The 17,431-nt window shown below is 37.5% G+C and overlaps 1 protein-coding gene across 1 annotated transcript in view; it reads left to right on the top strand.

The window, feature by feature from the left end:
- The window catches only part of ADCY1 (adenylate cyclase 1), a 354,989-nt gene that overhangs the window by 237,140 nt on the left and 100,418 nt on the right, over positions 1-17,431 (top strand). The window contains exons 6-7 of the mRNA XM_020971543.2: positions 7,411-7,569; positions 13,879-14,020. Coding sequence (XP_020827202.1) covers positions 7,411-7,569; positions 13,879-14,020 — 301 coding nt within the window. The remainder of the gene's footprint in view (positions 1-7,410; positions 7,570-13,878; positions 14,021-17,431) is intronic.

The raw sequence follows: 17,431 nt of genomic DNA, 5'->3' as shown, positions 1-17,431 counted from the left end.
TTCCAACAAATGCAGCATAAACTCATATTAAAACACTGCTTAATTAGGGTGCAAGTGTATTCCTTTTCCAAACATCGAGCATGAGTGTGGGTAGCTTCATCAGAAGGGCTATAAAAAGACATACAACAATATTCAAATGTGGTGTGTGTCTTTTCAGATTCATCTTTGCCTTTAAAAATTGTTATTTTACTAAAAGAATAATTAAAATTATTTTTATAATAGGTCAAATTTCTATAGAATTTAAGGTTTGCAAAGCATTTTCCTCACAAAACACTGAGATAAATATTCAAAGTATTATTATCCAGATTTTGAACATGAGGAAATGAGGATGAGACACGGAGTGACTTTCCCTTTCTCACAAAGTATTTGTTTCAAGACTACCAAGCTTAAGGGACAGGAAGGTAGGGACACTTAGTTTTTTGAGTATATATTGAAAAAAAAAGGTTAAACCTGATGGGGTTTCTCCCGAAGTAGCAATTATTTTGACATACATGTCATCTTAATTTTTTGTAATCTGTGCTTATGGTAAATGAATGAATGAATGAATGAATGAATGAATGAATGAATAACTGCCTGATTAAACAAATAAATGCATAAGCACAGAGAGTAAGGAAATTGAATGATATAACTGAGTCTGGGTGGGTCGCTGTCACAGTTCTATGCAATAGATTGGGATTATTGCATGCCAGACAAAGCTGTAGTGATTTATGACAGCTACATCTCAGCCTACCTAAGGACCCATGTAGGAATTCTTTTAATAATAATAGTAAAAATGGCTAACATTTATAGAGCATTTACTAGGTGTGTGCCAGGCTCTGTGCTAAGGAATTCACAATTTTTAGCTCATTTGATTCTCACAACAACCTTGGAAGGTAGGTGCTAATATTATTCTATTTTCAGGTGAGGAGACTGAGGCAAATATAGCTTAGATAACTCAGCCAAAGTCATGGCTAGCAAATGTCTGAAGTCAGATTTGAATTTAGGCCTTCCTGACTTCAGGTCTAGTGTACCACGAACTGTTTTTTGATAAACATAAGCCATTAATTAAGATGACAAGGGGAATGGTTTCCCTAAGATTTATAGAATGGAAGGAATGAAAATGAAAATTTTGTTAGTAAAGAATAAAGTAGGATAGAGAGTTCATAAACCTCATAATTATAAGATTTCATAATTTTTCCAGTGGGTTTGAACCTTCAAGATAATGCAAATCACCAAGATTGAACTGTCTTTTCTCAAAAGCAGAATACAAAGTTTATTTATCTAATTCAGTCACTTTTTGTTCCATTAGGCCTACATAAATAATTAGGACAATATATTTAGATCTAGAAGGAACTCTAGTAGACATCTTGCTGACATCCTCTTATTTTATAAATTTAGAAATTGAAGCCCCTAGAAGCTAAGTTACTAATCTAAAGTCATCCAGGTGGTCAGTGGCAGAGCTTTATTTGAACTTACTCTCTGACTCCAAATCTAGCACTCTTTCCCACTATACAACACTAACCTTACATAGCAATATCCTCAAGGATCCAACTTCCTACTTTCTATTTTATACTGAAGTTCTGCTTATGGAAAATTGATAGAATCATTAATAATAATAAAAAAAAAACAGCTTGTCATCCCCCCAGGTAGCAGCTAGCCCACTGGGCTGAGAAACTTTTATAGTCTGTTAGATTCTACATAGTTAAACAAAGTTATTTCTATCTGCATTCTCTGGAAGCTACCAAAGTACACAAAGGTAATACATCAATTTCATGATAGAGCATAGAATTTTATGTGGAAAAAAGCTAAAAGCAACATAGAGAAATATTATAGTACATAGCAAAAAAAATCAGAAAAGTATGCTTGATGGTACCAAGTTAGGTCAGAGAGAGAAAGTGAGAGTTGTATTTGCAGGGCTTTCTCATAGTTCTTGCTGAGGAGTGGGCTTCTTTCAATAAGACACAGTCTAAGTTTTCATCATAAAATAGAAGCTGAGGTAACCTACTGCTGCTGGCCTCTACCTATAGACCACAATCCCAATCACTTTAGACATCCCATGACTCCTGCCACGACCTGCTCTTTCTCCTTCCACTGTATTCTTTGCCCCTCTTCCTCCAGACTAGTTCAAGCTTGCCACTAGTTCACATAATCCCAACCAGCAAAGGCCAGGTCTCAGAGGAGCCATGGGGGAATGAAAAATGTTACTTTCCCTAAAACAAGAGTTATTAATCTCTTTTGGTGTCTTGGACCCATCTGGTGGTCTGATGAAGTCTATGGACCCTTTCTCAGAATAATGTTTTCAAATGCATGAATACATATGATTGCCAACCAAAATACATTGGATTACCAAGAAAGACAGTTATACTGAAACACAGTCATCAAAAAAATTAAGTTCACAAACCCAAGGTTAAGACCCTCTGCTCCGAAACTGTAAACCCCATGGCTCCTAAGGAGCCTCTCGAATGCCTCTTCTTTCACCTGCCAAAGAGTCAGCCTCACTCAAAAGCATGTTGTATGGTGATATGCTTCTCCAAGGTCCTGGTTTATTGATCTTCCAACCACAATATAGATAAATGACTTTTTTTAAAAGAGATTTAAAAATCTGGTCTAATTTGAATTTTGTCCTTATCTTTATTCAAATAACTATTTACTAATTGTCCAGGGTAGAAGGGGCCTCAGAGGTAATTTCTCTCTAACCTAGACCTGGTCAGCATCTTCTTTATAATATCACTGATGAACAGCAATCTAGTCTCCAGTTGAAAGACTTCCAGTAATGGGGAAATCATCTTCTTCTGATACAGCCTGGTTCCATATTGGTCAGACCCAATAGAAGAGTTCTCCCAACATCCAAAAGAACTCTCTCCCTCTCTCTCTCTCTCTCTCTCTCTCTCTCTCTCTCTCTCTCTCTACCTACATACACACACACACACACACATGCGCGCGCGCGCACACACACACACACACACATATACATATATACGTATTTTTTTTTCTGTTATACAGCACTGCTCTTACTCCAACCTGTACCTGAACAGGAATCATTCCAGACTACTCAACTAGCAGTCATTCAAATTCCTTTGAAAGTTTCTATTACCTCTCCAGGTAGCCCACACCTCTCTTACCTCTTTACAACTTCCACTCATTCCTTCTAGTTCTGCATTCTGGGACCAAGTAATCCCGCTTCTACAGGAGAGCATTTCAAATGTGTAAAAACAGCTTTCTTGTTCTCCTGGAAGCTTCTCTTCCCTGAGCAAAATAACCTTAGTTCCTTCAAACAGTAATCCCAGGGCATAGTCACCTATAATGGCTCATCACCATTCTGGCTTTCCTTCTCTGGAAACTCTCCAGTTTATCATTGTCCTGCTTTAAATGTGGTATTCAGATCTCAATAGAATACTACAAATATGCTCTAACCAGGGCAGAGAACAGTAGAGTACATTCCTGAAAGGACTTAGACAAATAGAAATTCCAAAAGAAATACATCCCACGATGTATGTTCTGTTTATCTTCAAATTATAATTGGTCACCACACTCATGTGGCATGTTATTTTGTTCAAATGTAGACGGGAACAATGCATGATTTGCTATTGAGTACCTTTTTTTTTTAAGTTAGCCTTATTTCCGACTTCCTTTAGACTTATATAGTGGACTGATTTTAAAACTAAAGCTTCTCTGCTAAAGTCATTCTGTCAATGTAAGTGAATGCCTGGAGCTCAGTTCTTTTGAGTATTCAAGTAATTCAATCTGCCTCTACTATGTTCTTTTTTCTCATCAATATGTAGCAGCTGCCACAACAGAAAGCCTTATGGCTTTGAAGCCAAGGCAAATGCCTGCTCGTTTGCCTACTTATTCATCACATTTGGAGGTCCCAGATGTTCTTTTTCAAGGATGTCTCACTCAAAAGCTAGCATCTTTATTTTGGGAATCCAAGGTGTTAACGGTATCAGCTAGTTGATAAAATTACTTCATGAAAATATGGATGATGGCAATGAAGACACCCAAGGATTGGACTGAAGGACTGGTTTGAAGTAATAGTCTGGGCAGTTGTTCAGTGATTGGGGGTGGGTGTGTGCAGGATCTGTAATTAGTGTGTTGAATTGTAATTTTCTATTTACAGGTCAAGTATTTCAAGGTTCCTATACTGTACAAATTCCTTAAATGATAATTCCCCTTAATTATTCCACAGCTCTGGCTGTAGAAATTTGAAGTAAAATAGAGAAAGACTTGGGAGGATTATCTCTAGAATGTCCCTTATAATACACTGAATTTATGTGTGCTCTGGAGTATAGGAATGTACGTGAATTCAATGAAAAGTTTATAATTTCACAAATGAGATAGTTTGATGATTTTTCTTTGTTATCATGACCTAGCTCACTGCTACATATAAGACTTTTTAAAAGACTGCTTTGCTTATAATTTCTATACTTTAAAAATTATATTTAATGTTAACTGGAAATAAATAGTATTTTATTAAAAAAACACTGCAAACTCTGGGCCATGATTAAATATATGGTCACGTTAGTTTTTTCAACAGGCATCTATTAAACCGCTGTCATCCATAAAGTTGTCTTGCTTCTTTGAGGGAAGATGCAGAGCTTAGGTTAGGCCTGAGCATGCCAGCAAGGAAAGCAATAAGTTATAAGGTGCAGGCAACATGATAAGAGCATTAGGAAACTGTAAAACAAGGTGTAAGATAAGATCTGAGGGAAAAGTCTCTTACCAGCTGGATGTTGGGGTATGGAGATACAAATAGGCTTCCTAGAATTGGTAGCACCATTTTAATTGGGCTTTAAATGTAGGTAGATTTCAGCCAATGAAGGAGGAAGCAAATCCCAGGAATAGAACACAGGGTCAGTAAGAATAGGCGAGATGATGAAACATAAGGTGTATTGGAATGAATGAATCGATGAAACATTTATTTACCACTTTCTGTATACAAAGCACTATGGTAAGTAAGCACCAGGGATACAAATTGAAAAGTAAGTCATTCCTTGCACTCAAAAAGCCTACATTCTAATAGGGGAGACAAAACATATGAGTAGAGAGTGGTAGCATGCACACACACATGTGCATATGCACACATGTACAGTCATACCTCAATATCCGTGGGGGTTAGGGGCTCAGGACCCCCAAGAATGTGAAAAACCACCAATATCTCTAGGCTCCATCCCAAACCTTTTTTTTTTTAATAATTCTGATCATATTGATTTGACACAAAAACGAATAAAACAACATGTTGCACCTGTGAAAAAAGTTACAGTTTCGGCTCAGGAGAGATTAGTATCTTGCACACTATGCAGAGTCTTCACAGCTGCTGCTGTAGCTGTGTCAACTGCTTCAGTGATTTGCTTCTCCTACAAAAAGTACAAGATACAAAGATCACTGCGGGGTAGGGGGGAAGGGGGAGGCAGAATCACGTGGCTGATCCTGGGTGGCAGAAAACTAAAGAGGAGGCATTGGCAAAGAGAGATGCCTAGCCTATAGGTCTTCAACACAGAGTGAAACTTTTAATAAAATTTAACTGTTCATAATAAATTTATGTATGTATACAAATGTATGTACAAATTTATATATGTATATATACTTGTGGAAGTAATTGATAAAAATATATCAGTAATATGCAGTATTTATATATTTATGACTTACTAATTTTTTTTTAGTTTTCTTTACATATGGGTGTCATGTACAGTTTTCTGCAGTATGCCACAAATGTGTAAAAATTCCCATTTAATTATCAATGGCCAACCAATGAATAACCAAAATGGAGAATGTGAATTATGTAAGTGTTGAATGATGACCATACATATAAATGTATACGCATATGTATATATAGACATACATGCATATATATTCATATTTATATATGCATGTATGCATGTGTGATTTCATATATATGTGTGTATATATATATACATATATTCATATGCAGATAAATGGCAAAACAAGTTATTAGAAGTCTGATTAATGGAAAGAGATAAGAGGCAGCTGAAAGTCCATTTCTTCTTCCCATAGGCAACTGAGAACTTTTTTTGTATTAGGACTTTGGCAGGAATCTGCTAATTGTGCCCCAATGTTAGCTGAGCATACTAGTGTTCTACTCCAAGGCTAAGACCATTATATCTTTTTTTTTCTTAAATAGGTAAGAGTGCCCCCAGAGTAACTAAAGAGTGTAGCATTTAGGTAGTTTTCCATGAGAGTTAGCCACAAAAACAACTAAGAGTTGAGAACCTTGCTGTTGTCATCAAGTATAGAAGGGAAGGGGATTTTTTTGTTTTTCTGACTGTGTCAAGTAACAGCTGCATATAAACAAAATGCATAATGACCTTCCAAATGGGGAAGATGATAAACTGGCCAGTTATCGTAATAGGGATGCCTATTCTGTAAGCTATGAAGGAGAATGAAGAATCTTTGATAGAGTGAGAGAATATGACATAGAGAAGAAAGGGAAGAAGGACTGATAAAACTTTGGAGCTATATTCTAGATATCATGTTCTTCTTGTGTGGTTTGTCCTTCATTCTAGAAGAGAACTATGACATCAGAGAGATGATGACATATGTGACTTGCAATTGACTCTGAGTGAGGGAGGGCTGGGCAAAGTCACCAGCCTCACTTTCTCCTCTGGAGCCACCTGGGTCCAGTGGCCAGATGTCAATCAGGATGATTAGAAATGGAGTTGGAACTGTTGGGTTCCCTGTAGAAGAAGGAGCTTCTCTTCTAAAGAGATAAAAGGGGCAGTGAAGTTGCATTGTCTAATTAAAAAAAAAAAGGCACACTCATGCAAGGACCTTTAGGAACTGGAGGAGAAATATAGTTGGAGAACATTTGAGTTAAATAATCCATGAAGGGACAGATAGAAAAAATATGATCATGAGAATATACAATAGACCCCTCGTCCAGAAAGAGAAAATAGATGATGAGTTCAGGAAACCCATCACAATGCATCAGGAAAGCATGATATAGTTTGGGGGCTTCAAATATGCAAATATCTTACTGGTACTTGCTTTTTGATAAAAGGAGAGCATTTTATAATTTTAACTTGTCTTGATAATCTAGTTCTTTGAAAACTGGAGAAAGAAATAATCAGAAGGAATTGGTTTCTGAAGTAGATATGATAAGACCTTTAGGAGGAAGTAACTAATGAATTTTAGAATCTGTGATAAAAAGAAAACTGAGTATAATCTGTTACCATACCCTAGATTTTGTAAGAGGGAGTTTTGAAGGTTTCTTTGAGAGATATAATCCCATGACCTAAAAATCCTAGAAGGAAATCTCGTTCAAGGGGGAGTTCTCAAGAATGAAATTCTTACAACCATGAAGCAATTTCTTTAATACAGTACCTTAGAAAATATGGGATATAGCATCACTACTCCATAAGAATTAGAAGTTAAAGTGATCTCTAAGGTACCAAAGTCTCCTATTATCCATTTCAGGTCTGTTGCAGAAGCCACTGAAGTTGACCTCAACATGCGAGTGGGCCTGCATACAGGCCGTGTCCTGTGTGGGGTGCTAGGACTTCGAAAGTGGCAATATGATGTCTGGTCAAATGACGTGACTCTAGCAAATGTCATGGAGACTGGAGGATTACCTGGGTAAGTCTCTGAAACCTGTATTGATTGTAATATTTCAGGATTGTTTATTGGGGTTCCTTGATAGGCTTTCATGCATAAGTGCAGAGCTTGAAGATTATTTTCAAAAAAAAAGTTAATATGAAGTTAAATCTTTAAATGTGGAGGGGGGAAACCCAGTAAAATGCATAGACATATATATGAGTGTGTATATACATATACATTTATATATGTCTACATATAATTGATTTTAGAAATCAATTACAGGCATATTGTATCTTTAAAATAAATTAAAATTCATTCCCAAGGACTTTCTAAAGTTATTACTAATTTACTTGTTCATATAAAGTCAATCAATAAGCATTGATTAAGTGCCTACTAGATGGCATGAATTGTGTTAAGGTCTAGGAAAAGAAACAAAATAATGCTTTGTGCATCTCATTTTAACATCTTTCATTTAATCTCATTTACCTTTTGATTAAAAAGAAAGCTTAGTGTAGTCGATAGAGCACTGGCCTTGCAATCAGAAAGACCTAGGTTCAAGTCTAGGCTCCGACCCATTCTCATTGCTTTGTGACCTTGGGCAAATCACTTAATCTTTCTGTGCCTGAGTAAAGAGGAATAGATCTTCATGGAGTGGGAATTGCATGAAATTACAGATTTGGAACTCCCTTCTTTCTCCTCCACCCAAACCCAAATAAGTAAATAAAATACTTCTGACAATGACACACTCAAAGTGTTTAAATCTTCAAGAGGCACACGCACATGCATATGATTAGGAATACAATCAACATTTGTTCCATCTTGCTTTTCCAAGTGGGCTATGATCTGTGTGGGATAATACAATGTATATGTCCTAACACATATACCCTTCTCAGAGAGTCAGCTTTCTCTGTTGGGATGCTTTCTTTGACACTGTGTGTAATTCTATCCCTAATATCAATAAAAAGTCTTAAGAGCAAACTGCTCACTTGGGAAAATGCATTAACTCTTTCTGCTCATGACCTAATCGGAGTGTCTAAACATGATTAGTCATCACTTAAGGGTAAGGTTAAAGATGGAAACTGTTGAGGGCTTGCACTGATGGGTTTGAGGATTAGGCCGGGCTAGGTTTTTCTTGTTGCCTTTCCATTATCCAAGAGCCACGTAGGTCAGAATGTAGGCTGTCCAACCTCTCCCAGGTGCTGTCTTTCGTTGAGAACAGAAGGACTTTCACAAACCTTGAAAGATAACCAGGAAGCGAGGAGACGACTCCGGGGAGACTCCCCCAGTTACCGTTCCCATGAGAAAAATTATTGTTGATGCTTTGCCTTTTCCACTCTGGGTTCCGTTCCCAAGAATGAGGTATAAAAACCCTAGCCCTCAGATCAATAAACGGAACTGGTTCTGAACCTGTTACCCACCTGGCCCGCATATCTCTTTATCTCTCTCATACTCGCCGGAAAATAAACACTGTCAGAGACACAGGTGCCCGTGACAGGAAATAAGTGACAGCCAGTTTTTGGTTTGTTACAGTAGGAATTGGGAAAAAAATAAAAAGGCATCAGCAATAGTTGCATACATTAAGCCTTCTTGAGCAAACGTTCTGAATGATGATTACCTCAATGCCTAATATCGAATGTGCTCCAGCATCCTTATTCATTTAGTTTGCGACGATTGAATGGGAGGAAGGAATCTCAAGTTCTCTCAGAAGTTTTGCCATTGACTTTCCACATGACCTTAAGCAAGTTGTTATATCTACTCATGTGCCACATGAGAACAATGGGAAAAAGTAATGATATACACTGAGATGCAAAAGAGTATGATTTTTATTGGGAATTGAAGAGGAGGCCTCATCTAAACTGTAACCCATGTTGACCTTTCTGGTCAGGATGAATAGCCTGAAAACACTTATGCCTTTGCCTGGTCAAAGCCAAGACATGGATCAGGAAATTATTGTTCTGTTCTTGGCTCATGTCTTAGGACAAGTTAAGTTTCTATCTCCAGTTTTATCTATGCAAAGAAAGCAACACATGGCAAGTACAAAATCTGCCTATGTTTTTGGGTCTGAAGGCATTGAAGTTAGACCAAATATCTTTGTGACTATTGGTTCATTGAGTTTGAAACTGGATAATCTCTATACTTCCTAGAAACCATCATCATGGTGATCCTTGGCTGGAGACATGGTGATGCCTCATTTAATTCCCTCCTTCTCTCCACCCAGCTTTTTTTTCCCCCCTAAAAGTGTCACAGGTTCCATAGACTCCTCCTTCATCGATACATTCTTCCTAGCCCCTTTTGTCTTGTTCTGTCATTGATCTTTCTTTTCCTTCTTCTTACCTAGCTAGGTGAAACAATTTATAGAGCCGTGGACCTGGAGCCAGGAACACTTGAGTTCAAATCCAGCTTCACACACTTTCTAGCTGTGTGACCTTGGTTAAATCATTTAACCCTTATCTGCCTCAGTTTTCTGAACTGTATAATGGGGATCTTAATAGCATCTACATTCTAACATTGTTGTAAGGATTAAGTGAGATAATATTTGTTTAGTGTTTAGCACAGTGCCTGGCACATAGTAATAAATGATTGTTATCTTCACCACTTCCACATCTCTAATAGCGCAATCCCCACTATTATCCTAGCATTCTCAGATGAAAATAGGACAAGAGTAGCCAACCAATGGTCATCCAGAGAATCTTCATTAGTGTTCATTAGAATGATAAGGCAGGACCTGCATGTGCTCTTAGGAGGTCCTTGGATATATGTCTGAGTTGTGTGAGTTATCCAAGGCCATGCTGGGATTGAATCAGGAATTTTGTTTTGTGGGGTGTGTGTGTGTGTGTGTGTGTGTGTGTGTGTGTGTGTGTGATGTCAGGGTTTGAACTTGGAGAGTATATTTTCTCTAGAATATATGTGATGTCTGTGTTTCATTTAGTAGGCAATCTTTATCATAGGTGTATATAAATTAGTATTTACCAGACTGGAGATTATGAAATTTACTAGCAAGGATTTTCTTAGGAGCTAAAGAGTATGATTAACAAATGTGGATTTCCATTTTAAACAGCCACATATTTCTCCCCTCAATTGATCACTGATCACATCTTTAATCTTCTCATAGACAAGTTCTTAGCAGCCCAGGTGCTTTATCAATCCCTTGCTCCTTTTAACACAAGCCTTTCTTCCCTTATAGAGAAGTGATGTGTGGTAATGCAGCCTATCTCTGAGGCTGGCTCTTTCCCTTCCTCTCCCTGTTTATCTAATCATATTCAATCTGTAAGACAGTAAGATCATAGATTATGGAACTAGAAAATGACTTAGAGATATTCTAATCCTAACCCCTTAATTTTATAGATGAAGAAACTGAGGTCCAGAAATAGTAGGTGAATTGCCCAAGATGACGTAGGTATTAATGGCAAAGCAGGGATTTGAATACAGATCTTCTGACTTCCAAACCCATTGAATTTCAGCAAGTGCTAGGGCTGTTGTTCATTTGTTTTGGTTGTGTCTGAATCTTTGTGGTTTGACTCATTCAGGGTTTTCTTGACAAAGATATTGGAATGATTTGCCATTTTCTCCTTCAGCTCATTTTACAGATGGGGATCTGAAGCAAACAAGGTTAAGTGACTTGTCCAGGGTCACACAGCTAGTAAGTGTCTGAGGCCAGATTTGAACTCATGAAGATGAGTCTTCCTCATTCCAAGCCCAGTGTTCTATCTACTAAACCGCCTAGCTGCTGGGCCACTTCCCAATAAAGGGAAAATGCATTTCCTCTTTATTCTCTTCTTTTTTCTCTCTCTCCCTTTCTTTTTCTTCTTTAATTCTCTCTTTTTTCTCCTTCTTTTCCTCTGTCCCTCCTGCATTCCTTGTGTACCTACCTAACATTACTTCTATTTTCCTCCCTTCTTTTCTCCCTTCCTTCATTTTCCGTCACTTCCCTTCTTCTTCTTTCCTTTCCTCTCTCCTGTTTCCTTTTCCCCTCCCATTTGTTTCCCTTCCCCCCTTTCTGTCCTTTTCCTTTCCTCTATCTCTTTCTCTCACTTCTGTCCTTACCCTCTTCTTTCATTATTGTCATATCCCTGTCCCCTCTCCCTTGACCTCCCCTTGTCCCAAACAAAAGTGCCACAGAGCAAGAAGACTGAGAACCACTGGCATAAATACAAGTTGCCAGACCAAAGAATTTGGCAGAACTGATTATGAGATTCCTCTATCCAAGGGCCTGAGGATCAGTGGGTTAGGGAGAAATGTTTTTGTCAGCAAGGTTGTCCCCTAGTGCCAAAGGAACTACTAAGTAGTAAGTTAGGTGGTTGAAGGCTGCAAATAGTCACACTTGAGGCTGTTGAGATAACAGCACATTCAAGTCTGCCTTCCAGCTCTTTCCATTTTTCAGCACATGAGTGAATCTGTCAATTGATTGTAGATCTCTTTTTTAGAGAGCATTTGGGAGCTAATCCCAACCCAACAGGATGAAAGGGCTTCTTCCTTTTAAAGGGAATGTAAAAAACAAAGACTGTAATTTTTACTCTTTGAAACATTTCCCCATATAATCTTAGACACAATAATGAGTTGATCATTAATAGAAATATTTGTTTTGTCAAAGAAAAAAACTATTAATATTAATTCTGTACTCTGTGCTTTTAGGCTCATCTTCCAGAAACAATTTTATTTAATTTAACATTAATCTTTAGGCAAGTCATTTCTAACTTGGAACGAGAGAGTTGTTCAAACTTATATAACCTGTCCTTCCTCCAACATGAATGTCACAAAATGATTTGGGGGAACATTTATAAGAATCTTGAGGAAGAAAAATATACGTTAAAATACAGTCTGGGTTAATATTCAAGAATAGTTAAATAACCAAGTCAGCTGGGCCGCTCCTCTCTCTCCTGGAGTAAACAAAAAGACTTCTCTTCCATAGATATCTTAGCCCAGGGCCGGGAAACCAGCAGCCTCACGGCCACATGTGGCCCTCTAGGTCCTCAAGTACGGCCCTTTTTACTGAAGTTTGGATTCAGTCAAAGGGCCACACTTGAGGATCTTGAGGGCTACTTGTGGCTTTAAGGTCACAGGTTTCTTACCCTGTAGACTTTTCACTGGAAAAGGATAATTCTTAGCACTAATGAACAGGACAAAAGTTATTGTCTTAAAATAGGTACCATCAATAATAATGATAATAATAATAATAATAATGTCTTTATATAGTGCTTTAAAGTCTATAAAGCAATTTACAAATATTATTTCATTTTATCTTCACAACAACCTTGGGAAGTAGTTGCTATTATTATTCTCATTTTACAGATGAGGAAACTGAGTCAGAGATTAAATGACTTGCTTAAGGTCACAAAACTATTGTCTGTGGCTAGATTTGAATTTGAGTCTTCCTGACTCTTAAGTTCAGCACTTTATTCATGGTGCCACCTACTTACCTTAATCCATTTTTCTGAAGGGGAAAAGTTGTTCTTGACCTAAGGCCCACCTTTCCAACATGATTTTTAAAGAATTTATACCATGAGTCAGAATTTCCAAGGGAATATGAGGTGGAAAAGGAGGGCTCCTATCATTTTGAAGTTACTGTGTTCCAGTTGGAAGGCTTTAATGGGATTTCCCAGCCCACATAGTGAAATGGTTCCATTTTGTTCCTTTTTCTTGTCCTCTTTTACCATTTTGTCATGATTTCCCTTTTTATTCCACCTTTCTTTCTTTTCTGTCCTATTTCTAAATTAATTTCAATGATTTTTTTTGTTTTAATATTGTCTAAATTTCTCCTAACATCCCTATGTTCCTCCTTCCCTAAAGCCATCCTTTGTCACAAAGAATACATTTTTTAAAGAAAAAGAGGAAAAAAAGGGAAAAAAATCAGCAAAACTGATCAGTACACTAAAAAAAATCTACAAAGACATGCAATGTTCTCTACCTGTGGATTCCCCATCTCTGCAAAGGAGTAGGGTAGGGTATCTTCTCTTCATTGGGGCCATACTCAGTTTTTTTAATGATTCTGCCAACATTCCCTTTCTTTTGTTCCTTCCTTATTTCTTCTTTTTCCTTTCTCTTTTCTCTATTATAACTCTGCTTTCTGCTTTACCTACCCCTCCTCCTCTTTCTTTAAGGTGACTCACCTTTGTATATATGTAAAGATAAATACTAAACTTGTTGGTTACTGTGACCCTTCTATGAAAGTAATACTCCATTTATGGACCTTCTTATATTTTACATAAGATAAAGTCTCAAAATGTTTTCATCTAGCCTTGATAACAGGGCTTCCAAAGGAGCATTCAAAGTATGGAGAATTGAGTTTTGAAACAGCCAGGAGCTCTTGTAATGTTTTTCTTTTCAGAACATCTGCCTCCTTTTTTCTAGGAAGGTTCATATCACAAAGACCACCTTAGAGTGCCTAAATGGGGACTATGAGGTAGAACCAGGTTTTGGACATGAGAGGAACAGTTTCTTGAAAAAACATAATATCGAAACCTTTTTTATTGTACCATCCCATCGGAGAAAGGTAGGCAAATTCTTGCCTCTTCTATTATGTAATGTTGAACTGCCTGTTTGAAGCTGGTTTTTTTTAATGTGTATGCTTATGTTTTCAAATCTGTAGCTCTTACACCCTCTGAACAGCAAGCCTTAATGTCTATGTATGAAAAAAAAGGACTGATGATATTCCCAGAGTTCAACCTTTGGGATTTCTTTTTTTTATGAGTATGAAAACAAAACACCTATTTAAGGTCTACAGCTTGGCATAGTGGATTTCAAGTTATATTTAACTAGCTGGGTTACAATGGGCAAGTCACTTTAACCCTCTGAGCCTAAGTTTCTTCATTTCTAAAGCAGAAGTTATAATCCATGACTATAACATTATAAACAGTAAAATGTTATCAACATAATATTATTAAGCATATATTGTTTATTATATTTATTTTACCAGTAGGAGTAAAAAAATGCTATAACAGCTATTCATTCTTCCAATAAAAATTATGTCCAATGTATGTCTAATTAAGTGCATAATTAAGTAATTAGGACTGCCACCACCTGGCTCTTTAATCTCAGTCAACTCACTTAACCTCAATAAACGTCCATTTCCTTGTCTGTAAAATGGTGATAATAATATTAGCTTGATGTGGTTTGTAAATCTTAAAGTGCTTGAGAAATATATTATTATTACATCTCTGGCTTTAGGTCTTTTCTAGGTTATTGGAAGGCCTTGGAGAGAAGCATTTTGCATCTTTGGTTACATTGCAGCACAAATCATGGTACATTGATAAAATATCTGGCTGAGTTAGACCCCATAGTATTACATCTACCTGAGAAAAATAGAGCTTTTCTATTCAAACTCTGTAGTGAATGGCAAGTTAGCAGCATGCTCCAAAAGCCAAAGGCAGAAAAATTTCTTCATGAATTGCACTCCCATGGATAGCCTTTAAAAGCAAGGTCAGAGGCTAGTCAATATGCCACTTTGCAACTCGCCACTGAACAACAGACATTTCCAACAGTATTGTGCATCAGTCAGAGAAATGTTTCATCCTATAGACTTAAAAACTTCAGGAGGGCTGAAACTATGCCTTACATTTAATATAGAAGAATATCTTAGACTTAAAAGATGTTCAGTAAATATTTATTGATGTGATATTTCCTATGGCAGACACAATTGTAGATTCATAACACACTGAGGACCTTAGGCTCCTAATCAAACTTCTGATGCTTACAGATATGGAAATGGACCCGGAAAGTGACAGCAATGTGCTCAAGTTTACACAGGCAGTAAATAGCATAATTCATTGCTAAACGTTACTTCAGTTGGTTGCCATGAATAAAGAAAGGAAGGAAGGGTCATAAAAATCTAGAGAATTTATCTAGCTAAATCAAGATGTCATCTGTTATTGTTTAATGTAAAACAAATTCTTCTCTTGCCTCAGCTGTAGGACATTTTTGGAAACTATATTCACATCACCGAGTGAAGAAGAATCCACTTAGTACAATAGATTGTAGAAGCTAAATAAACCAGCTTCCAAAAGTGTCCATATTAATGACTGGGGAGTGGATACTTATGGAGGGAAATGACTCATCATGTTTTCTTCACCACTCTCCACCACTAAAATGTGGTCATATATGAGAATGCTATTTTATCTTTTGTATATCTCTTACATTGATCCTGAAATAGGAAGAATGAATGTAATGCCATGAAACAAGAAAGTCAGTGCAGAGAGAACCAAACCTCTGTTAAAGTCACACATGAACTACATTTATTTTTTGGCAATGTGGAGGTTAAATTAGCCCTGCCTTCTCCCAAAGAGACTGATTCTCCCCCCGAGTGTTTTTGTGTCTCCAAAAGGAAAGCTAGCACATGTTACAAATGAACCACCTACCAATTATTCTGAAATTAGATGTCAAAATATTCTCCGGATTTTTGTTTTTGTTTTTTACTTAAACCATTAACACTATCGTTTCAAAGCTTTATGTGTTCATTATTTCAACATTTACTCATGGACGCATAGAATTGTAGGCAGGGTGCACTCTGAGGAAGAGTTTTGGCCCTTCTACTTCCCCTCAGGGCTGGGGCCTAAGGGGATTCTCCACCAAGGTGTACCATCATGCCCAGCCCACACTCTCTGAATGCCAGCTATGCATTTCCTCATTCTGTGGAAGTGAAGAGAAATAGGATTGTATATGGTAAAAAGCTGGCCTAGAAGCCAAGATATCCTATGTTCAAGTCCTACATCCAATACATACTGACTGTGGGATCTTAGGCAAGTCCCTTAACTCTTAGTGTCCTTGGGAACTCTCCAAGACTATAAATCACAGAGAAGGTGCTGATGTGCAGTGGAAGAGAGAATTTTCTTACCTGGGAGTTCTCTATACCAGTAAAATCACTGGTCCAGTCCTTATCCTAATGGAAGTGAAATTCCTTTGTAGTAGCTTTCTTCCATACATACCGCAAAGATAAGAGATTGGATATCCATTTTACTCTTCCTTCTATAAAGTCACTGAGACAATTTTCCCAGCATGGCCTAATTGTTAGTAAGAACAAATATTTTTTCGAGGCTTTTGAGAATCTCCTTTCAAAAACACTGAATTAAATTCATTCTAGCATTCTAAACCAGAGCCTTCAAGTTTCCTGATTTTGCTGATGTGGAACTGTTCCACTTTTTTAAAGCAAAAGATTAGGGGGAAGGGAGTGTGAAGGGAATGTCCTTGAAAATGAGGACACTAAGATTCCCTCTCGGTTGAGAATGGAAACCAAATGATTCTTCCACAGAATTTTCTAATAATCACCTCTTAGAAGCTCACTTGCTGTAATGTAACCCTCATTACCATGGGTTTTAATTTAAGACAGGTTTAATTTGGGCTCTAATCAAGATTCCCAAAGGACCTGGTTATATCATTTCACTCAAGTCAAGTCAATGCACAGTTATTAAGCACCTAATTTATGCCAGGCACTGTGCTAAGGCCTAGAAAGAAAAGTTAAATCAAAGTCCCGACCTTCAAGGAATTCATAATCTAATGATGGAGGTAGTATGCAAAGGACTATGTACAAAGGAGATATACACAGGATAAATTAGAGATAATCTCGGGGAAAAGGCACTAGCGTTAAGGAGAATCAGGAAAAGGAGCTTGTAGAAGGTGGGGCTGTTTGTCCTTCCTTCTCATTCTGGAAGAGGACCATGGCGTGAGGAAAGTGTTGCTATGACTGGCAAGTGAATTAGATTAAGTGAGGGAGGGCTGTGCAAAGTCATCAGCCTCACTTCCTCCTTGGAACCATCTGGGTCCAGTGGCAAGATACAGATGAGGATGACTGGACATGGCCCCCAGAAGGTGAGGCTTTAGCTGAGGCTTGAAGGAAGCCAGAAAAGCCAGGCGATGGAGTTGAAGAGGAAGAGCATTTGGAGCAAGGCTAGCCAGTGAAATTGCTTGGAGT

Source organism: Phascolarctos cinereus, unplaced genomic scaffold, assembly GCF_003287225.1.
Source record: "Phascolarctos cinereus isolate Bilbo 61053 unplaced genomic scaffold, phaCin_HiC Scaffold_4;HRSCAF=312, whole genome shotgun sequence".
NCBI classification, from domain to species: domain Eukaryota; kingdom Metazoa; phylum Chordata; class Mammalia; order Diprotodontia; family Phascolarctidae; genus Phascolarctos; species Phascolarctos cinereus.
This window is presented reverse-complemented; position numbering and strand designations above follow the sequence as displayed.